Here is a 24,122-nt window from a genome sequence, read left to right on the forward strand (position 1 = left end):
ACAGTCTGCTACCCAAAAATATAACAAAGGGAGCAAGCAGGACTGTTTGGACTGTCTGCAGAACTTTAAGAACTATTTTCTTTCTTCTCTGGTCGGTTGAAGTGCATGTTCCAATATCACAACACTACAGACATCATGTATAAGTGGCTTTCATTGCCTGGGTTGTTCTTTGGCTTCCGTGTAGCCGTGCTGGGGATTTATGGACTGTAGCTCCCGCTGTGGCAGGCTCCGCATCACTTAAGCACTAGGACTTTAATGGCTCACTCTGCCTAAAGCTGCACCCCTACCTTTTTACTCTGGGTATTTTCCTCCCCAGTTAAGCTACATAAAATTACTACAGTATTCTTCATGCTTCTGCTATGAGCATAGTACTGAAAATAGTAATGGCTTTTTTTTTTTTTCCCTGATGTTTTATTTGTTCCTATCTCTTGGAGAAGAGATTAATTTGCATTTGGAAAATTTTGTTTCAAGATCACATTTTATGTATTTTTATTCTGACATGTCTGTACGCTTCATTATTTTCCTATAATACAGGTAAGATAGTTATGAAATGAGCTGTTCTCTTAAGAATGAACCTTTGTATTCTCACACTGCCAGTGTTTCTGTCTTAACAGTGACAGCCAGGCACTTCCCTGCAATCCTGATTTGATGAAAGGTGATATTTTGATTTTAAAAAGTAATTGAGAAATTGATACAACCCAGTAGTTACACACCTTGAGTTCAACCATATCATGTTGCTTGAAAAATATACCTTATTGTCATAAATCATTAGGCTGACTGGAGGAACTGATGTTTCTTTTTTTTTTTTAATGATGTTTTCACTATTTTTTTACAGAATATTCTAGTCAACACTTGCACCTTCTGTAGCTCTTAGCTAAAAATCAGATTTCTGAGAAGATATGAAAAGCATCAGCTCAAGAAAAAAAAATGTTAGCTTTCTGCAGTAATAAAGGGGATAAAACGCTGATGTAACACTGACTAAATGCCAACTTTTGTTAAATCAATAGAGATCTAAGTGAAGCTACCCATAAAATTCACTTGGTTCTGTAACACACAGGATTATTTCTCTGATAACCAAGGCTGTGCTACTTTAATCTTAGGTCTCTCTTTTTAATGTTTCTATAGACAGCAGAAGTAGTCTTATTATTTGGAGAGAATTCATGGTTCAATAGACAGTGTGTTTTCTCTTTCGGTGGATTCAGGGTAGAAATGAGTTTTGTACAAGATGCACTTTCTTAAAACTTTGTTGGTCAGGCCCCATATGCCCATTAGTTGTTGTTCCACATTACTGTTGGAATTTGAGCTCTCTCAAATTCAAAGACAAGGCATATGAGGAAAACATCCAGGATTATTACTGTACAGGACATTGTTCAAACATATCCCATCACCCCATCAGGTCTGTACTGGAAATATAAACTCTGCTACAAAGCGTAAATCTACCCAACACCGGCCATAAAAAGCTGTTGAGAGCTAACACTGCACCAAGGTTTACAGCAGAGGAGTGAACCAGCATCACAAGCGTTGAGGCTGGTTTTAACACACTTAATTTACTCCTACATCTGCCATAATATTCCTAGGCAAGATTAAAGAAACTTGGGGTTTGATTCAGTGCAGTATCTACCCACTTAAACACATCCTTACTGACCTCAGAAAAAAGCAAGCATGTTCATAAGGGCTCAGGAATAGAGCAGATTTTTTTTTTTATTGCCTTTATTGGAAAGTGTTTCTGGGATTTAAAACATGCAAATTTTCCAATAGGATTTACTGTTCTGTCAATTTCATAAAAGATTTAATTGACTTTTTAAAAATCCAAAGAAGAAAAAGAACTAAGAACCAGAATCATAAGGCTTCCTTTAAATTTCTGCTAGACCCGAAGAGCCCTGCTTTTAAAATATTTCCTGCTCTGCAATGGCCAGAGACCTGGGCTCCTTTGAACAAAGCTGCTTTTGGAGATAAGTAAGAAAACAAGGAAGTTCCTTTTTCACTCCTTTTTTCTATATTTCCTATGATTTTTTTTAATCAAGTCAGTAGATATTAAGAAAATTTGAAGAATTCCTTGTCATCAAGGGAAAAGAATCCATGAGTAATATATGGCAAAAAAAGTCCCATTTGTTTGGAGGGGGCTTTGGAAAGGCCACGTACAGGACAGCACATCCACTGCTGTCTGCTGTGCCCAGCATCACAGGCATCGGTCCTTGTGCTCCTACAAAGGCTTCTGTTCTGACATCTTTCTGGAGTAATGTCTTAGATCACAGAAAAGGAAAAATGAAAAGTGTTATTTAAACTGATTAACAAAGAAAGCCTTTCAAGAAGAATAGAACAAATATTAGCTCTAGCAAAGAGATCTGCTGCTCTGATTCTTGGCTTACTGTCTTGAAATAAATCCTTGTGACCTGGGGAGCGAATCTCCAGCTTTTGTAGGAATTATGTGAGAAGACTATCATACCAAAGCATATTAAAAGCATTACTAAAGAATCTTTAAACAGAAGGCTATTTCCTACAGATCGTTAATGAACCATGAATTCAGCATTAATAAAAGATGTTAAATATAACAGTGATGTAAGGCTGAGAAGTGAGCACATCATTAGGATTTACACTGACACACGATACATTCATATAACATGTATACACACAAACATGTCTGATATAAATGTTCTGTCTCATTTCCTACTTACTGTATGGTCAGGACAATTAGGTATGTGGGTATAAAGGAGCAATATAAGATACTACCATGCACAGAAAATTTTCCAAAGGGCGTCATTCGAACTGCAATGCATAATGTCTAGTAATAGCAAAGAACAACTTGAACAAATCTAAACCCCATTTAGGTCATGATCTAGAATTTATTTCTGAATTCTTTTCACCTTGGGCAAATGGTTCAGACTTTTATAGGAACAAAAAGGGAGAAAAAAACCCTTATGTCTTGTGTATGTTTCATTGCAGCTGGGACGGACCCTCCGAAGTCCTTTCATGAAGTTTGTGGCACATGCAGTTTCTTTTACAATCTTCCTTGGACTGTTAGTAGTGAATGCTTCAGATCGGTTTGAAGGAGTAAAAAATCTCCCCAACGAGACCATCACGGATCATCCAAAACAAATATTTAGAGTCAAAACGACTCAGTTCTCATGGACAGAATTGCTGATCATGAAGTGGGTATTGGGTAAGCAAAACCGAAATGTCTGTAAATCCTCCAGGGAAATTCTACATGACTAGGAATAGCATGATAGACAGTGAGAAGACAAAGGGAAAACAAAACAAATAAACAAACAAAACCCCCCAGCAAACCACAATGAGGCTAAATCAGAGGTTGATGGTAATATTTTTTATTAAAATAGGGTCAAAGAAGACTTTAGCCTTGGTCACTGCTTTTGAAACTATTGAATGTTGCTTAGCAAATTTGCTGTTTCCTGATTTTCTATGGTGAATGCTATAGATGTTGTCTGTTTGCCTCTGTTGGTTTAATCATTACATTTTAAAGAAGGTAATACAGTCATTAAAACTTAGAGCAATGTCCTATAGTGAAACTGTATCTAAAGTGAGCAGAAAGAAGTGTGTCCACTGGGACGTGGGTGACCACCAGCCTGTTTTAATACCCTGCCATGAGATCTTGCTATAATTGACTGAACCTCAGTTCCTTCATCTGTTAAATGGGTATATTGTTATTCATTTTTTTTGTAAGGCACTCTCAGATCTAGTGATGGAAACTGCTAGGTAGGTACGAGTTGGATTTTAGGAAATTCATAATATGAAATTGTTACTGGTGAGAGGACAGCACAGCACTCAAATCTTTTAAAAGTTAGTCATACAGCAATTATAAACCAGGGATTCATGTGGATGAAGTCTTCAAATATAAAAGTATGTCACATGCACAGGTTAAACTTCCAGGGAGTTTGAGGCAAATTCCGATGTATTGCTTTTCCTGCCATAATTTATTCCTGGCAGGTCAGCTACCCTGAACTAATCCAAACAAGCTCAGAAGGATTTATTGGGAAATTGAATTTATCAACTCTGCAGAATCTTTGTCTACCTCTTCTGCATCTATTTTTAGCCACCACCATGATTTTGATTTTTTTCTTGCAGCTAATAATTCCACTGTTCCATAAGTACTGATGGCACGAACCCCCCCTGAAAAATAGGATAGAGCTGCTCTATCTGATGACTTCTTGGCCACCATTTCTTTGTTATCTGTCCCTGCAATAATCAAAATCCCATACAGGATATGAGGCTAGAAAATACTGAATAGATGCCAGACTGGATAGAGTAAGTCTGTAAGATATATTTTTAAAATTATATTAAAGCAGTTGGACCAGATGATTAGATTTTTAGACCAGGTATTCTTTTCTTATAGGCAGTAGGTATCTGTCTGCCTGGTGAGTTCCTGAGAGATGAAGCAGAAAACATTTCATTTAAAGCGAAGGTTTTCACTTTTCTGGGAGAAGAAAGGTGATTCATTGTACAGGCTTCTGAATATAATGAGATTTTCTAATGACTGCCTACATCAGCACTGACAATCTTCTCTGGCCATTTTACCTGTCTGCCTACATAAAGCTTTCAAATAACATTTCGGCGATCCTAAGGTGAAAGTTTGGTGCCCATGGCCTGCAGGCAGCTGGCACAGGGGCTTGTGCACTTGTTTGGCCCTGTATGTGACCCTGAACATTAAGGACTAAGGGTAGTGGACACCCCAGGCTTCTGGCACGAAAATCTTATAGGTATTCTAAATATGTATATATATATATGTAAATAGAAATACAATTAAACAAAAGTAAATGCTGTAGCTAAATATCACAAGTAAAGTTGCTAAGACATATTTTTCCAAAGACACCAATGTAAGTAGACAGCAAATATGTATTAAAGTATGGTAAAATTAACTTTTGTGTACTAAATATACATATACAAATATATATAACTATACATCCTATTTGGCAACACCTGCAGTTGCTGTCTTCAGACTCAGCAGTCTGGGTGTGCCACCTACATTTCCATTCGTAGTAGAATGGGAAAGTGTATTTTTTTTTATTGTCAGCTTGTAAATCCCTTCCTTCTGTTTCTATTCTTTCTCTTTTCTCCTTCATACTGTGGCAGCAATGATGAATGCTGATGACACATTACTTGTTCCAACCATAGCAGACTATTTTTGAAAAATTAGTTTACAGGTCCCTGATCTTGGTTCTTTTTTGGGGAGAAAATTGGCTGTCTGAGTTATCTGGCTGTGAACCATAAAATTATGACGCATGTTCAGAATAGCATTATTCGAAGATAATGTGATACATTAGCATAGCATAGTGCGGCCATGAGCGAGCACAACCTGTGATAGCAGTCCCTGCAATTAATCTTGCTAGAGATATGAAAATTGATCCGTGTGCCTATATTTTAAAGGAAAAACACAAGTAGGAGAATTTCAAATGCAAAAAGGCACCATTGCCATCTCCTGCTCCCAACTATTTGTAATGCAGGCAAGTAATAGAGTAAACGGAGCAGAGGCAATGACTTTCAGCCAGGCAAGCACTTCATCCTACTCCAAAAATCCATATCAGAGACTTTACTTTCCATTAGCCTGCACCGCTGAAATGGCTGTAGAGCATCCCTGGCTCAGCCAGGTAGTGTTAGTGGCCCACTTAACATCCTCGTAAACAGCCAGAGAGCGTTTTAGGCAGGAGTACACCTTTTTGGTCTCCTCTTTGCTATAAAGGAGCAGCCAAGGCCTGCAGATTATAAACCTGTTAGTGCACAGCAATACCACAATGCTCTGAGAGGGGAACTTGCCCCTTCATATACGGGGCATGGCAATTTCAGCTCTTGCATCTGTGGCTCATTGTATGCCCTGGCTACCTCTCCCACTGTGGCTGAGTCTTCCCATCTCTTGCCTTCAGGTGAGGAAGGCTGGGTCTTTCCTCCTGAGCAATACGGACAAAGCTGAGCACTGGAAGCAGGGAGGTTTCGTTTAGAGAGACAAAATCCCCACTGCAAAAGCAGCTGAGGTATCAGTTAAGCTCTGGGCAGACACAATCTGAGCACAACTCTCTCTCTTAATCCAACAGCCTGTGGCAGATCCAGGAAGGCTCAAAGGCAGCTCAGCAACATCAGCTGCTCGTGATTTATGTGCCAGGTCAGTGGATATAAAAACCTGACAAACTGTTCCTTTTTGTGCACAGGTGGTGAATGGCACTTCTTGCACACTTCCATTTTTCTTCCAGGCAGGCTATGCCTGTAGCTTGACTCTCCTTCCACTGCTGAAACCAGAAATGTCCATCAAGAGGACATTTCTGATTATCCCTACTGTGGGAAAACAGGCACAACTGACGTGCAGAAGCTGAAGCTGTTCGTATCCCACCTCTCCCTGCATCAAACTCAGGGAAACGGTCTCTCCCGGAGCCACTGGGGTGCTCAGAAACACCATGTCGAAGTGTGGTCATATTCTGACAAACCTGCTTTACCTAGCTGCCTTCCCTGATTTCTTACATCCCATGTTATGTCCCATCCCCTGAATTTTAGCTGCTTTTTAATCTTCTCAGTATTTTTACATCAGGAGAAGCTTTGAATTACTCTCTCACAATGTATATACAATTACCCAGGCAGTACTGACTGAATAATTACTGTAACTTTTCCACTTGCCCTGAACAGACATTTTTCCATATGTATGGATAAAAAATGATTGCCACACCACTGGCAAAAAGAATGATGTAAATTATAGGCCGATAGTATGGTAAGTTCATGGAGTGATTCTAATTTTAGTCAGTCTACTTAGGTTTAGACATTTCTTACTTCATTAATCTGTGACTTAGGTATATTAAGTGACCAAGATTAGAAATAAATTTGGATGGGTGAGTTAATATTTAAACCAGAAAAGACATTTCTGGGCGTCAGTGAGCAAGTGCTCTGGTGGGCAATGTTACCACCTGTGGGATATTTCCTGAAGTGCTTTAGTACCTTTATACGACATGCAGGTGTAATGTGTAGGGCTAATGCCTCCTAGCTATCACTTCGGGGATACTTTTTTTTTTTTTGAGCTCAAAATGTTTCTTCAATATTTCATCCTTGCTCTGGGACAGTTCCTAAGGCACCAATCCTTCTGCCTTCTTCTCTAGGTTATTTATCATTAAATCTTACTCATGGTAAGTGACAGCTTGGGAGGAAGTTCCTGCATTTACCCAGCCAAGCACATGCAGACTTGAAGAGCAGAGCTGGGAGGCTCCTCTCCTGCCCTCCCTCCGGCTCTTCTCAGCACGGAGCAGACCTCAGGCTCGCTCTCATGAGACATCTATATGGGGCAGAATATATCAGGGTACACCTCCAAGAACCTGCCTGCAGATTCCAGGGCGATGGGGGTCACAGGCTAGCAGTGCCCCGGCCACCGGTGGTATGGATAGCTTAGCAGTCCTTTGCCTCTCAGATGTTTCCCCATGCACAAGGACTGACAGCGGCATTTCTTCATCCTTCCACCCTCTGGCTAGATTCACACCTACTCATTTCCTTCCCTACGACGGCACCTCTTGGGACACCAGGTGCTGCCAGGAGACTCTGAAGTAGCCAAGCGAATGCATTTACATGCCACGCCACGAGAGCTTCCAGCAAAGCCGATGAAGAAGAGTTCACAGAAAGGACGAGGTTGCAGGAGGCCATATGGAAATTGGCAGGCGCTTCTCCTGCTTGATTAAACGTGAATTTTGCTGCTGCTATGGAAACAGGATTGGGTAGAGTGCAGGAAATACTTTTCAGTGGGTTAAATATTGCAATATTTTAGCTATTCAGAAGCAAGATTTTGGCCCTGGCACCCTGCTGTGATTGAAAGTTGGGCAAGTTGGTGAAGTTGACCTGAACTTTTAGCTCCACTTTGCCCATTGAATTCACTTTGCCCAGTGGAATATGGATGCCAAAACATTTGAATGTTCTGGGTTTGGCATTCAGGTGTAGCTGTAAGTCTATTGTCAGAAAGATCCTAAATGCAGGCTAACCTTGGTGTATTCAAAGTGGCAGACCAGACTTTAATGTATGGAAATTCATTATTATTTAATACATAAAACTTTCTGAAAAGTACTGCAAGGACAGAACTTCTGTCTTATTTTTTCTCTATTCATACTGTATTTGCTCCTGAATCAGATTTTCTCTTGCAAAGACATGTTTCCATTCTCAAAATGGACTCAGCCACTGTTCTAGGGAAGGAGAAAAACATGAGCAGAGCAAGCAGTACCATCTTCAGTGGCACAGTTTAGCAAGGAGAGATTTTGGGGACAAGAGAGGAAATCTACATTTTTTCCAAATAGATCAGCAGTAGGATTTTCTAGTGTTTTCAGCACTTCTGAACCGCTTTCTCTGACATCACCAGAAATCTACTTTACCATTGACTCGTACAGTGACATTTTGAAATTCTTACGACCTCACAGGCACAAAGAGATGTATCAAGCTTAAAGTTTTTAATAGTTTTTAAGAAAAGATGACACCAACCATACTTAGGAAATTCAGCTTAATGGAAGAGTTACTTGCTTCGGTCTTAGAAGCCACTGTTTTCCAGGAAACAGGTGTCTGAACACAAAAATCCCCTTCTGTGTCTGACAGTTAAACTGCTCTGTCCTTTCCACAGGCATGATATGGTCAGAGTGCAAGGAGATCTGGGAAGAGGGTCCACGGGAATATGTGGTGCATCTCTGGAACCTGCTGGACTTTGGGATGCTGTCCATCTTCGTGGCATCGTTCACTGCCAGGTTCATGGCTTTTCTCAAAGCGACTGAAGCACAACAGTACGTAGATCAGTACGTTCAAGACGATGACCTCAATAATGTCACCCTTCCCCCTGAAGTTGCTTACTTTACTTATGGTAAGATGCTTTTTGCTATCTAATGCTTCCTGTTCTTTTGGGCTAATTGTGGCAGTGCTGAAAAAGTGGCTTTCTTTTTGTGATATTTACGTAGATTTTTCTAAATAAACGAAATTATTCTTCTCAAATCTACCCATTCCAGCCATCTTCCTAAACAGAAAGGAATTGAGATCTGAGCCTCATTGAGTCTCTGATCTTGTGCTAAGGTTATATTCAGGTCAATCACATTCTGACAAAATAGCTTGAGCAAAAAATAAGCAGGAACTGGGAGTGAGTGGAATATAATTTAAATTAAAGATGAATGAACCTGCTTGGTTTTCTAAATGTGAGAGGAGGGAGATGTGTGAGCAAACATAGGATATGGAGTTGCATTTCTAACTGTTGGTGCACTCTTTTACATCCAACACCTGTATAATGGAAATACAGACACCAATTACACCTATAAACTGCTGCTCCTCCAAGAGAAAAACTTTATTTTTGGAGAGCCTATATCATCTGTAAGTGCTAACATTTGGAAATGCAAGCAAAGTATAGCCTAGACAAGGCTATTTTTGATGGCTGAAATGCTTTTTTCTCACAAATGAATAGAGCTTTGCTCCCCAGTGTGGGGACTGAGTTCATTGCATGCCTCTGCAAGATTTAGATGTAGCCCTGAGCAAAACCCATGGTGATTTTTGCTCGCGGAGGGGTTGCAGGAACTATAGAGCTGGCCACAAAGGAGTGCCACTTGCTCCCTAGGGTTGCAGGGTAGTTATTCTAGCAATATGCTTGGGCTGGAGAGGAAGATCTGGGGCAGCAGACTTCATCCACTGTAGATGCACACCACACAGCACCAGTGCCCTGACCCCACACCAGGGTGTACAGCCACAGGCTTGCTGGCTGGTCCGTGAGCTGGTCACACAGGCTCAGCCTCTTGGCTGGGGTGTCCCCGCTAAAGGTAAGCATCCCCCTCCCTGCCCAGGCAAGCAAGAGGCCCCTGAGATGGTGCTGGTTTGCTGTTGACCCATTTAAAGTGAGTTCCTGATACAAAGGTGCAAAGGGTCCTGAACAGAAGAATGTCACAACCAGATCCTGCAAATTCCTCCATCTGCTGCTTTTCCTTTGGTTCAGATCGCTGCACATAATGCCTAAGTTTACTCCTCGGTCCGTAAAGATGTCACATGTTTTAGCTCTGAGTCACAATCTTTTCATCAAGAAGCTCAGTTGATGCAAGGACACTTATAAGCTATATTAATATAAATGTTCACATTTTCAGTAGATTAAATAAATGATGCATATCTGGTATCAACAAGAAGCTTTTTAAAGTAAGAATATTAGAGTGACTAGACTGCAAGAACCGGTTTTAATTTAAAGATAACATGAAAATGATATAATTGATGGTTATATCTGCTTTATCTGAACAAATTCTAACTTTCTTATCTAATGGTAGATAGAGATCTCTGTCTTCCTAATGCTTCCTTTCCAAATAGTGGCACTGTGCCATGTATCCAAATCTATAGCCAGACTCCACTGTGCCGTGGTTTTGGTTCTCCAGCTCAGGAGCTTCAGATGGAAAAGGCACAGCAGAGTAGTTGATGTTCAACTAGGAAACAGAAAATATCAAATTTGTTTAAAGCCACATGATTTTTTTGCTGTGTGTCTTTGGTCAATCCCAGTGACTTGCTCATTTCTCATATTTGCCATGTGAAAAATACAACTAATTCTTCTCACCTGTATTTGTGCAGCATGCTGAGGACTTCAGTGACCAGTTGTTCCAAAACTTTTTACTTTAACTACTGGCCAAACCCAAGATTCAGTCTTGAAAAGGGGTCATTTATCATAACGGCTTCCATCTAACACTTTTTGTTACTAATACCTAGTGTACATGTATTGTTTTAGCCAGGAACAAGTGGCTTCCCTCGGATCCTCAGATCATTTCAGAAGGACTGTATGCCATAGCTGTGGTACTCAGCTTCTCCCGCATTGCTTACATTCTTCCAGCCAACGAAAGCTTCGGCCCCCTGCAGATCTCTTTGGGGAGGACTGTGAAGGATATCTTCAAGTTCATGGTCATCTTCATCATGGTGTTCCTGGCCTTCATGATCGGAATGTTCAACCTTTACTCTTACTACCTTGGTGCAAAATACAACCCTGCGTTTACAACGTGAGTACCTATGGGAAAGTGGCTGCTCTTGCAGGGCTCAGTCCATTCCGGGCCATTGCTGCTGTAGGGTCTGCTCTGATAGTTTCTACTCCAGCTGCGTGGGGAAGTCGCATCCAGATTTTTCCAGGGAAACTTGTGCCACAGCCTCCTGCCCTGGCAGCTAGCTCCAGGCCTGAGTGCAGGCTGACGTGTAATTCAGATATGGTTATTTCTGGAAATCAAAATAACAGGTCAGGAAAATGGCTTTTGAGATGTTTAGATTAATGAGTCAAGAGAAGCCGTGGAGAAGAGGTTAGACCCAGACTGTTGTTCTTAAAGCTGCAAGCCGAACTGGATATAAAATAAGGGAGGATTTTGCTTATCTGACACCTGGTTTAGGATACCACCTGAGGGCAGCTGTCGTTATTAGGCACAATCTGCAGAGCCAGCTGCTAGTCGTGATGCTCAAAAAATTAAACCAACCAGGATGCCGAGGCTGTGTTTTTTAAATCCTGACTGGGGACTTCCCAGCAGAGGCCATGTGAAAGCTGCACCAAGCATCGTGCCAGGTTACTGGCCATGCAGGGCAGTGGGTCGCTGGAGTCATGCTGGTGGGGTGGCTGCATAGCCCGGGGAGGTGGCCGTGCTGCATGTACTGCCTGCAGCCTGTCGGGGATGGGGGAAGAGAAAGAGGTTGGCAAACGCTTCTGGAATGAGGTTCAGCCTGAGGCTGCTTTTGAGAGGGAAAAGGCTACAGCCTTTTGGAGGTAGGACGAAAAGCAATCGATTCTCTGGGACCCTGGGAACCCAAGCCCCAGCCCCATGGGGGACAGCTGAGGCCCTGAAGGAGCTTTCAGGGGAAGGGACAGCCTGGTGCCCTGCTGTGCCAGAGAACATGTCCCATGCGTCCACAGGAAAGCCTCCTGCCTTGCACTGCAATGTGGCACTAACACAGCACCGTGGCAGTCAGCTTGGTGTCTCACAAAACGACAGTGACTTGCCTTAGGGACACAGTGGGGACTTTTCTTCCCACACACCCGTCTGTGAGGGAAGGGGAAAGCTTGGCACAATGTTTCCCCCTTGCTGTGATCTCACTTCCAGGCAATCACGCTGTGCTTGTGATGCCTGAGCCCACGGTGCTGACCAGCTGCAGAGCAGACAGCAGCTGGCATTTGATGTGCCATTTCTCTAACATGTCACATGGTGAGCTGGGGGCTTCGCTTGTAGCTTTTCTAAGAGAAATTACCTTTCCGGCATCATTTCTCTCCTGCAAGTGGCTGTTTCCTTCCAAATGCCTAGGAGCCAGTTTTACCACACCACCCTCTTGTGCGACATGTATCTTGTAACATGATGTTTACTTTCTCTAATTGAGCCCAATATGCCTTCTAGACCTCTCCTGTAACCTCAAGATATATTTTAATGGAAGGATTTATGAGGCCAGATGCAATTACATTTATCTGTGCTTAGTAGTAAGGTAGAAGAAAATGGAGTATGTGGGATGTGACTTGCTTCTCATTTGAAGAGAAGGTGATGCCCTTGAAGCACAGGACTTAATGGGAAGTTGAGTCTATACCATCGTTGATTGCCTGGTGCCACAGTAACCCCCAGTTACCATATTCCCCAGGCACATTGCTAGAGAACAGTCTTTGACAGATTCCAGCCTCCGATGCAATGCCCAGTAACCCTCTCATTAGCACTCGTTACCTAAGTGGATCTTCCAGTTGTACTATCTTTTGATGGAAACAAGGAGCAAGCATTGACTAAAATGATGACTGCTCACTGGAGTTAAGATTGCCTAAATGCCTGAGGGATGTCTGAACTGGGAAGAGTCTTGTCAAAAGGCAGTGCTCTCCCTCCTTAACTTCAGCCTGGTGACTACTTATCCCGGAGGGATTTCATGTTATTATAAGCAAATTGTCCATGAGCATAAATTTTCCTTTTAAGAATTTGGAGGAGATTTAAAATAGACTTACTTTCTTCTGGTTATTTAAACACACAGGAGCGTCAAATGATGATCAGTGAAAATAAGGCCTTTCATCATATGAAACAAAGAGAATAGATTAACATTCATCCCAAAAATCCTTCTCAGGCACCTCATTCAACAAGCTAGAGACCCTGAGGTATGCAGTCTCAAACAATTTTAATAAGCTAATGACAGTTATATTGGCAGATGGGCAGCCACCAGCTCTAGCAATATTTCCTTCTCTATTTTTCATCAGCTGCCTGTGGGCCTAGCTGAAGGTGGTGGGCTCCTGCTGCTGTTAACTTCTGCATGAAAGAAGGAAGGTTTCAGTATTAGAGCTAAGGAACTCAGCTGTTCATTCACTGAAAATATACTGGGGCAAGGAAGAGTGATGCTTACTTGGGTGTCCTCAGAACTGTTCTGTGGCAGCAGAGACGTCACTGAATGCATTTCCTGGCAGGCATGTTTGTAAATTCTAATGAGAATGGGTGACGTTTTACAGAAAGCAAGTTTGAGACCCAGAAATGTGACTGTTCAGCTATGGGACATAGTTCTCAGACATCACTTGGCTAGTTATGATAGAAAAAGACACTGGATTTCACAGCTTCCCAGGACAGTATGTAGGCAGAAAAAAGTATGCAGGCACAGAAAAAAATAGTGTACATTTGTCCAGATAACACTTACAAGGAATTGCTTGCTTAGTTCTGATGTTAATCATCAGTGAGCGTTTGGTGTAACTTAGCTTTCACCTTCCCTTGCTATTGCACTTCTGAAATCATGTGCTCTGTTTTGCTTGTGTTGCCATCACCAAAGCAAGCACGTAGCATCCCAGTGGCCTCTGAACTGAGTTGTGCAAAGTTTCTGTCATTTCTTCCATTTTAATGTTCTGGATGCAAAGGAAATAAAGACGCAGTGGACTTGACTTCACACAGTTAAATACAGAGGCAGATTAACTAACAGTGGTATACTTTCAAAATTTTTTGAAGCTCTTCGATGCTGAACAGTAGACCATTTCCACAACAGTTGCAACCGACCCCAGCTATGTTTATCTGTTTATTGTGTGCTGTGTACAGAACACAGTTCTTGAAACAGCCTGCAATTAAAAACATGCTATGCAAACAAAATGAAAATGGAGGCAAGGCTGATGATTGTCTTCATCTTGCTTTCCGCATCACAAATCAGGCTGAAGGCTACAACGCAAGGTTTTCTGTCTCCCTCTTCCCAAAGGGAAATGTGACTCACTGCTCAGTGCCAATGATCTTTCAAGGCTTGAAGGCTTTTTTCTTCTCATTTTGCTTTGTCAAAATGTGATATTGTTGTAGATTATATTGACTGCGTTGCTTTTTTGGCATTGTTAAGTCTCAACGGATCAATTTAAGGAAATAAGTCTGAAAGGATGCTTTAAGCTTTCTTAAAGAGGAGGACACAAGACTGACGTAAAATCAGCCTTATGGTGATTTTTATTTTTTTTTTATAAAAAGCACGCTATTGTTTACAAAAGCGAGGAAAATATGCAACTAGATGATTGCCTATGGTCTGTTTTCTTCCTTGATGCAAAGTCTTTGTTCAAGTTTTACAGGACTCTGTATTGAAACAAACAAACAAAAAAATCTCTGCTTTCTCTCCACTGCAACAGTTGGCTCTACCACAGCAGAGAGAGAGATTGCGGCATACCTCTCTCTGCAAGCAGCATCAGTCAATCTGCCACTGCCAGATCCTCCTGCTGCCAGGAGCTGTCAGTCTGGGCAGGACTCCCAACTTGCTCCGTTCCTTCATTTGTCTGCCTTTGAGAAGGATAAAACACCCGCTGACCTTGCAGGAAGGGGGTAAATTGCTTAGCTGGCAGTGATGAGACACATCAGCACCTTGGAATCTTTGAGAACTTGGCTCCAAACGTCTTTGTCTCGTGTTTTAGTAAGATGTTCTCAAAAAACCCCAAAGCTAACCGATGTCCCCGAGACCTGTGCCAAATCTCGTGTGATCCAGCAGTAAAGGAAGGAGCCATCCAACCTTTTTGGATGGTAGGGATGTACCAGTACAAGGTCTCCTTAGAAATGTTTCCTCTACAAGGGGGAGATCTGTATCTGCTTGGAGGCATTGCTAAGCATCATTTTGGGGTGCTACAGGTCAGGTCCACCTCTCACACCACCTTCCCAGTCCCCCCCACCATGGGCACTGGTCTCTGACCTGACACTGGGAATAAGGACAATGGACATTTGCCCTGGCCCTTCCCTGCCTCCTCTGCAGTGCTCAGGGTGCTCAAGGCTGCTCGCAGCCCTTAATTAACTTTTCAAGGACAATCTGGCACCACTCCAGAGCAAAGGTTAATGCTTAAGCTGTGGAAAAGTAGCAGAGTTGACACATTGTATTAAAATCTGCCAGCAGGGTGGAAAACTAAGGGAACATTTCCAAATTAAAAAAAGGAAGGTTAATAGCAGGGTGCAGCTGGGATCAAGGCTGGGGTTATGGTTTTTATTAGTTTGATAAGTGACTTAGGTGGTGGGTTTCAAAGCCAGAGATTTTTGGTGTTATTATATGTGTTCTTTAACTGGAAAACACACTTACAGAATAAGCACTGGCCAGAGATCGCTGCCATAAAAGTGAAGGGTCTGTCTGGCACGTCCATGCCAGTGGCCCTGTGCTGCAGATGAGGGCAGGAGAAGAGAGCTGAGTGGTACAGGAGAGCAAACGTCCAGCAAGTGCAGAAGCGACGGGGCTGTTTGCAGCACAGTCATAGCTCATCCCTCAAGCGTGTCTTTGCATGGTGGCCCAGCCTCGTGCAAAGCAGCAAGGGGCAGTGAACACAGGATAAGCAACTCTCAGCACCGTGGCAACTGAAGACAAAGCCACATTTTAAATGAAGTTGTGCAGCACCTATTTGAAACAGCACTCGAGGTTACATCCTGCAAGTCAATGCAATTATACTAGCTGACAATGATACCTATTTACTACAGCCTTACTATTACTTGTAAATGGGATATGGAATACTATAAATTATGGTGGGAGATAAATGCCAGTTTGCTTTGGCAGAAAGACACTGCCCAATGGTCTGCACTAGCCTTTCAAAGGGTCAGAATTAATTTCTCTTGCTTTTATGCATGGTGTAATTGATACTGGAGTTGATGTAAATCATATTGTTCCCTTAAGATATTTCATGGTTTGTGTCTATAATCTGATTTTATATACAGATAAAGCAGGATTAGGCTGCCAGCCTAGTAAAAAACAGTTCATCAAAATAATTTATCAATGGTTTTGTTTTCTTAGAAGGTGTTTACCTCCTGGCAGGCAGGGAGAGAGAGGAGGCAATTAACTGTTAACATGCTAAGGATTGTTCAGTGAATGCAAAATTGCTGCTAAACTAAAAATTAAGCAGGCTGTTTCCAAAATGTACTAGCATCCGTCCTCCTCCTCCTCCTCCCTCCCTTCCTTTTCAGCTGTAGCTCCTCCCCTTCTGCCTCTTGTGGCTCTGACTCCTCTGAATCAGACTCTCCTTTTGACCTGTCAGTCAAGTTACTGCTGGCTTTTTTTCCTGAAAAGAGGGAGAAACAGAACACAGATAAAACACTAACAAATATGTGCATGAGAGTCTAGTGTACCGAAAATTGAACTACCACTGTGAATGGGTCGAAAGAATAAGACAATTACTTATATACAGGCCCAGAACAGAGAAATTCTTGCCTTGGGTGATGAAGCTAGTGGGCTGGATTTGTCTTTCACCCCATTGCTCCTGTAGCCCATCCCTCTTCTTCCTCCAGATCCTACCTGCAGTAAAACGTACTGAATTGCTGACACCACTCATTGCCATCCAACATCGGTGTCACAAAAGCTAGACAATTACTTCATTTAAGAAGAAGAAACCGGACCTGAAATAACAACAGATGAAGCAGCAAAGAGAGATGCTACAAAGGCTCAGGCATCTGACTTGTCTGCAGTCCCAGAGCAGGAAGGGAAGAAAATCAGACTACGGTCTGGCTATATTTACACTTTATATTCTTTATTTTAATGCCATAAATCAAAACTTACCGGTCACTTCTCCTGGGTAAAAAGTAATGCTTCTCTTGTGCCCTGGAAACCACCTATAAGGAGGTCAAACTAAGCTCCTTCTTCCCTTTCCCAGATAACCTCTGCCTGCCTTCTCTGGATGAGAACAGAGTAAGTGAGTAGAAGTAAAAAGCCCTACACAAAAAGTTTCAAGGTGCAAGTTGCCCATGGAGAAGTCGTCCTTTATATGGACACAAAATCCAAGTGACAAATAATGTACCTGAGAAGAGCAGATGGAGCAAAGAAGGGGATGCTGTCATTTTATAGTATTAACCAAAAACCATATTTCTTTATCAAATGAGGAAATATGATTTGGCACATCCCTGGGTGATAGATAATGGCTTCAACAACTGTGCCAAGGCATCATATTTATATTGGTGGAATGCCACTTTTGTTAACAGCATTTGGCCTGGCTAACCTGGTTCAACTGTATAAAGTGATGGTTTGCTCTTTTTTTTTTTTTTTTTTTTTTTTTTTTTATAGGGTAGAAGAAAGTTTTAAAACTTTATTCTGGTCAATATTTGGCTTATCTGAAGTGATATCTGTGGTGCTGAAGTACGACCATAAATTCATTGAGAATATTGGATATGTACTCTATGGAGTATACAACGTGACTATGGTGGTGGTGCTGCTTAATATGCTAATAGCCATGATCAACAACTCCTATCAGGAAATTGAGGTAAGATAAGAAATTATATTACAAACTTAATTACCACTGATAATGCAACTGTTAAAAAACCAAGGAAGCTGTAGCTTATTCCATATGCAAGATCAGAGTGGTGTTGAAACACATACCTTACACTATGTAAGAGTTAAGGCTGTGCCTGTCCCCAGATTATGGGATTAATAATTAACAATGAATCATTTCTGGAACAACCTCAGCTTCCTTGTTTTTAATGACCATCTGTGAGTAAACCAAATTTCCTTTACTTGTATTAATGAAAGTGGTTTCTGATATTTTTTATTCCCTGTGTTGGTTATGATAATTTATCTATGTGTGTTACCTTTTGCGGCATTGTTTTTTTTATGATAGAGTAATATTTCATCTGGCTTCTTGCCCTGTTCTCTACTGCTTAAACGCTCAAGCCCATATAGGTCTGAAGCTCATGTACTCATATTTAAAAATTTCATATTTTCCAAATGCCAGGCATACAACCTTGATACAGAATTTTTTGGGGAAATTCTAGGTCTGCAAAACATAACTGCATGGACATTCACAAAAAGTAATTTTTAAAGGATATGAACACAGCCCTCAAGGCATATGGATAGGTTTCTGCAGAAAGGTGTTTGCAGGGTTTACCCAGCATTGTTCGGTAGCATGGCTGTTAGCAGACTGGATTTGCTGAATGCTTGGGACATAAACAACTGCCTGCTAATGTAAATGAAGACAGAGAAAAACATAGTATTTGGATAATGCTAATGCTGAGTCACCTCTTTCTTCCAATTTGTTAAATGTCAAACTTCTGTAGTTGGGTTTGTATTAATTATTTGTTCTAATCTCCCCTCACAACCTGACACTGCAAAAGGCCAGAGCTGAAAATATTTTCTCACTGTAAGGTCTGATTCATCCATGTACTGTAGTGTAAATATAACTCTATCTTGTGCATGCTGTAGCTAAGTCTAAATGTCAGGGAGACCTTACATATGTTCTCTGCCCCAGAAGCTTTTCCACATGCAGAAGGCAGAGTCATTTCCCCAAAGGTTTCTCATCACTTAAGATCAAGCATCTTCCTGAATCCTTTTCTACTGAGACGATTTATGTCTGAAAGGATCTCAGCCTCTTACTGCATTTTCTAGTTTATTGTAGTAGGTAGCAATGCTCTTGAATGTTTTCAAAGAAAAATCTCTAAAAATACTTGAATAGGTGGCCTATATTAACTTTCTAGTCTAAACCTTGTGATGACCATCTCCTGGAATAATGCTTTATCATCCTTCCTGATTGCGCAGAAGTTTTCAGAGCTTTGTTAAAGACTACTTGTAACGATCAGCAAGCAAAACAACTGTGAGCTATTTGGCTCAGATCGTCCTACCCGAGGACTGGGAAATACTAGTAAATCTCATACTAATTAATTTCGTCAGTCCTCAGTAGCAGGGAGAGTAAAGACAGTCATCGATTCATAGAATCATTTAGGTTGGAAAAGAACTTTAAGATCATAAAGTCCAACCACTCACCTAACACTGCCAAGTTGACCACTAAACCATGTCCCCAGGTTTAAAAGACATCTACATGTCTTTTAAATGCCTCCAGGGATGGTGACTCGATCCCACTGACTGCAGAGAAAGTCCCTTTTGCCGATGTGTTTCTCTGATGTCAGCAATGCCAATAATGACAGAGGATGGTCATTTTGTAGGAATTAAATTCCATTAGTCAGTGGTGAGATGCTTTACTGTTAGCTCGAGTGACAAGACCATATTCTCATGCTTTCCATCGAATGTCTCTCTTCAGCTACTTCTGTTCTTCGGTTTATGCCTCAAGTATTAGCGCTTCCTGCCAACTTTGCATTTATGGAAGGAAAGAAATCCTTTTTCCAGCCAGAAACCAGAACTACTTCCATTAGTAGCTTCTTAACTGCTCAACAGAGAAGCCTTAAAACTGTTCACAAGTGATTTCTACTGTAATTCAGCTTAAGGCTTCTGTGAGGAGCAACCCCAAACAATGAGACCAAACGGCAGAAGGGAATGCTGCTGCTCCATTGGCAAAGTCATATTGCTGTAACTGTGACAGAAATAATCTCAGTAGCGTATGCCAGTTTTGGACTGGGTTTCAGAGGTACAGGGTAATCAGAGGTTATTAATATCAGCAGAACACAGATGCACATGAGTACGGGTTGCTGGCAGACCCATGCTCTTATTGATGCTGCTGCCCTCCATATAAACCACCATGAAAACAGCTGTAGAGCAGCTGCATCTCATGCTCTCTTTTGCCTGATAAATGGTCCTGATATGTGGCCCTGACCATCCTCCTATACAAATGCTGAGCAGATCCATAAAGTATGTGCTAACCTTGCCCTTGTTGCTTGGAAGAGATCCTGGCCCACCTTGACAGCTCATAAAGGAGATTCACAGGCACTGAGCAAGGGACTTTTTCTCCACTTTCATCAGTGGCAGGAGGTGAATCAGAAGAGAATTAAGGTGCATCCATCTGAGGGTACATGATGGTGAATGCAAACAGGATCTATGAGGAAATCAGCTAATAGAATAAAGAAGCGACCTTAGCCTCTTCTGTGGGGGATTCCTGGCCAATGCAGTGATGACAACAGCTGACAGATAATGTTGCAGTTAGAGACAGTCTTTGCTGTTGTTGTGCACATAACAGTTTCTTCTGCTTTCCATGACTCTGTATACGTTCTGGCATATGTATTTATCAGCATAGCACAAGCACCAGATTGTTACTGAAAAACAATCCATTGGATATCTGAGGAAGTAGGAAATAGTCTAATATTTGCATGACTTCATTTTCCTTATTTTGAGATATCACAGAGAAGCCTACAAAGACACATTTTGTGCGGGGGCCTTGGTCTGGCAAACAGAATCTGATTCTAGATAAATCTGACCTGTATGTTAGCGCCTGTCGTACCTAAGTTCCTTCCTATTTACTAATTATGCATTTGGGGGGGTGTTTGTGGGGTTTTTTCTCTTCCCTTCCCAAGGAGGATGCGGATGTGGAGTGGAAATTTGCACGTGCCAAGCTCTGGCTATCCTACTTTGATGAAGGAAGGACTTTACCGGCTCCTTTTAATCTAGTGCCAAGCCCTAAATCGTTTTATTATCTCATACTGAGAATAAAAATGTGCCTCATAAAACTCTGCAAATCTAAGGCCAAAAACTGTGAAAATGATCTTGAGATGGGGATGCTGAATTCCAAACAACGGGTATGTTATATCTTCACTTTTCCACTTCTTTGCAGAAAGGGTTCACGCCAGGGACCTTGGGGGAGGCGGGGGCATTGCACAGTGCACAGGTGGACCAGGGGCAGCACAGCCTCGTGCTCAGCCTCATCCTCGCGTGTTACTTCTATTACGTTGCACCTAGAGGGTCCTCACAGACTTGTGGCCTCGTTCTACTTGGCACTGTCTGGACAGCAGGGAAAGAGCAACTTTTATAAAAACAGGCAGTTTCAGACAGGAGTTTCCCAAGGCCAAACAAGCAAGGTCAAAGACCAAGGGCAGAAGCAGAGGCACAAACAGGCTCCCAGCTTGTCTGACTCCTCATCTACCCAACAGGCTTCTATGCCTCTTCAAAACATCCACCTTCCTTTAAGTGATTTCCAAATTAATTTTACTGTTATTACAGCATTTACAGCCATTCCAACTTTGGGAACAAGTTTCCAAGCAGGGATTAATAACACCTTGTAAATACCTAAAGCTATAATTAACAACCTCTCTGCTTACAACTGCCCAGTGATGTGTAGCCACTAATTGGGTAGGTCCTGCCTCAGCCACCGCCCCTTTGGTCATCTGAAATAGCAATTTGCTGTGGAAATAGTGGCTACACAGCAGCACTAGTGTCTGCGTGATAAAGCAAGAGAGACATGTAGGGGTCTGCTGAGCATCCAGCCCCTTCCCAACAGAATTAGCTTTGCTCCTCCAAGGGGAAATGCCAGAGAAATCAGAGAAAATTTGTGTTACCCATGGAAATTAGTATCTGCAAAGCAGTGCAGAGCATCACTGGGAGGAAGCATTCCTAGCGTATAAATTTACAACAAACAGGATCCCACTCACAGGGCAAGTCCACTTGCTTTACACTGAAGAAAATGCCCAAAGCATTCACAGGAGTCCAGCCACAGCTGCGCAGCTGCTGGCGTTAAATTCAGTGGATACAAAGATGCAAGGAGGCATCTTTGCTTAAAAGCATCCTCACCTTTATTTAATTTTCTCAGCTCAAGCTGGGTTTGAAACAGGAGAACATCGGGAATTCATTTCTGGGGGAAAATAAAGCTCTCCACAATGTATTCTCTTATTTCTTAGTGCATGTGAGAGGTCAGTGTGGCTCCTGGGCAGACTGCCCAGCCTTTCTAGGACAGGTTGACGTTCCCTCAGCCTGCTCCCGGACCCATCCATCCAGGCTTTAAAACCCTGGCTGTGTGGCACTGCACAGGAGAGGGGACAACAGGGTGACACCAGGACTCTCCGGCCGAGATGGGCAGCCTGCCCTTGGCTTTAACCTTGCAAAAGGGAGGAGATACGTAGTAAGAGAGATGGAGGAGAAAGAAAGGAAGGTTGGAGGAGGCTTTGCAGAGTTGACCTTTGTAATGTGCAGCCTGCTTTGGGGCTTTGTTTGGATCTCTTGGCTCTCCTTGAAGGAGCAAACAGCTGAGCAATGCAGCTCGTGGTGAGCCATCCAGCTCCGGGCAAAGCCTTGGGGGGGGTCATGCTCCCATGAATTCAAGAGAACTGCTCAGGTCTGATGTTTATTCAGTCTCTTCCAGAGCCTAAATTGAAGGGAGAAGTATATCCATGGGGTCTACTCCATGTTATCAAACAATTTAAATACCCAACATGGTGATCATTGCCAAGATAGGCAAGCATTTGGGGGAATTTTAATCTATAAATTAATTTAACAGTATTATTGATTACTGAAAAACCCACTATGACAGTGGAGTCTTGAAATAAAAAAAAAATTTTCTCCTTTAACTATGTCAAATAATGATTTAAAAAGATAATATTTTTTAAATGTTATTTGAATCTAACCACACAAAGCTCACTTTGTTTGAAATCTAATTTCTGCTTCAAAGCATAAACCATGGTAATAAAATTAAGCCCCTCCTTCCCCAAGCCACATGAGTGAAAGTGTCTGGCTTGCCCTTTTTCATGGGACCCATGCAAATTAATAGTTTCCATGGCTTTAGCATAAAGGATTAAGATTATCAGTCATTTCTTGCTTGCCTGTTGATTTTGTTCACAGATCATCTTCAAAACTGTCTAAAGACCATGGCGCACCTGAGAAGTAATAAATAAATAAATAAGAATACGAGATTACTTGAGACTTTTAGTCCAATCATTATCAACATCCTGATTTTAAAAATAATAATAATAATGGTAATAAAACATAATCTATTGCATAGGATCTCTGGTCCAGTCAGGGAAGAGAAACCCTTAACCAGGGCCTTCCCTGTACATACACTTATGTATAAGTGCAGACGTCTGTGATATTTATTGGCTCCTCTGGGTCTATGACATGCATTAATTCCTTTGAATAAGTGATATTTTTTTTGTTAACATTTGGACCAAAAAGTTCAGAGGTGGATAAGAGGGTCACAGAATATTGTGCATATTCTCCAGAAAAGTCTCTTTGGAAGCTTCCAGAGTACAAAACTAGTAGCTATGATGTCCTCTGCTCAAAAAATACTGCTGTTTTTTAAAAGTACATTTTTTTTGTTGAGCTAAAAAAGTAGCAAATGGTACCGCTGTTTTAAAAGGACCAGTGAAAATCAATTCTGTTTCTGAATTTGTTTTTGTACCACATTGACGTATCTCTAAACATCAGTGTTTATTTTTCTTCATTTCCTAAACTGTTTTAACTTAATCATCACCAATATATTTTTGTTTAATGTATTTTGTGCCTCTTAACATCTTCTTGTCTAAAACTTGTGTAAGAATACCATTTTTATCTAGATAATTTGGAATCCAATTTTCTCCAGTAGATTGTGGGGTTTGACCCTTTTCTGTCTTTCAAGAGTTTACTTTTTAGGCCTGAATGTGCTGGCTTTTGTTCTGCTCATATATTGAACCATCTCCTACTGTCTTTCTAAAGCTCTGTTTAGTTTGGGACTGCCTGGGTATGAGAAACTATCATTGATTTAATTATATCATGATGTTTTATAATTTCAGAAAGTTCGTTTTCACGCTAGCACTCGAAATGCAGAAATTTTTTCTGGGAAGAATGCTTATAACAAGCCTACAAGATATCAGGTAATCACAGCACGAAAGCAAGAGCCAGGGAAGAGATCTGTCAGTGAACAGCTCTTACCTGCAAGGGTCACGGTTGCCTTTGTCCAGGCGATGCCATCCTGCGAGGTGCCAGGCTGTGGCTTAGCACGGGCATGGCACTGGGCTGGGGCACTTCAGAGACAAACAGCCCATCACTCCTGGAAACACACATAGTGTCAGCGTTTGTCATGCTGATGAATTCCGCTCAAGGGGATTTAATTTAATACCAGAAACATCATTCCAGCTTTAACC

The 24,122-nt window shown here is 41.7% G+C and overlaps 1 protein-coding gene across 5 annotated transcripts in view; it reads left to right on the forward strand.

Moving 5' to 3' along the window:
* TRPC7 (transient receptor potential cation channel subfamily C member 7) overlaps positions 1-24,122 on the forward strand; it is a 73,116-nt gene that overhangs the window by 42,784 nt on the left and 6,210 nt on the right. For 4 of the 5 annotated variants that reach the window (XM_056350431.1, XM_056350434.1, XM_056350433.1 and 1 more), the window contains 6 exons: positions 2,944-3,160; positions 8,582-8,815; positions 10,694-10,958; positions 17,425-17,620; positions 20,592-20,813; positions 23,772-23,852. In XM_056350431.1, coding sequence (XP_056206406.1) covers positions 2,944-3,160; positions 8,582-8,815; positions 10,694-10,958; positions 17,425-17,620; positions 20,592-20,813; positions 23,772-23,852 — 1,215 coding nt within the window. The remainder of the gene's footprint in view (positions 1-2,943; positions 3,161-8,581; positions 8,816-10,693; positions 10,959-17,424; positions 17,621-20,591; positions 20,814-23,771; positions 23,853-24,122) is intronic. The other variant, XM_056350432.1, reaches the window with a different exon arrangement.

Source organism: Falco biarmicus, chromosome 8 (genome assembly GCF_023638135.1).
Source record: "Falco biarmicus isolate bFalBia1 chromosome 8, bFalBia1.pri, whole genome shotgun sequence".
In the NCBI taxonomy this organism is placed as follows: domain Eukaryota; kingdom Metazoa; phylum Chordata; class Aves; order Falconiformes; family Falconidae; genus Falco; species Falco biarmicus.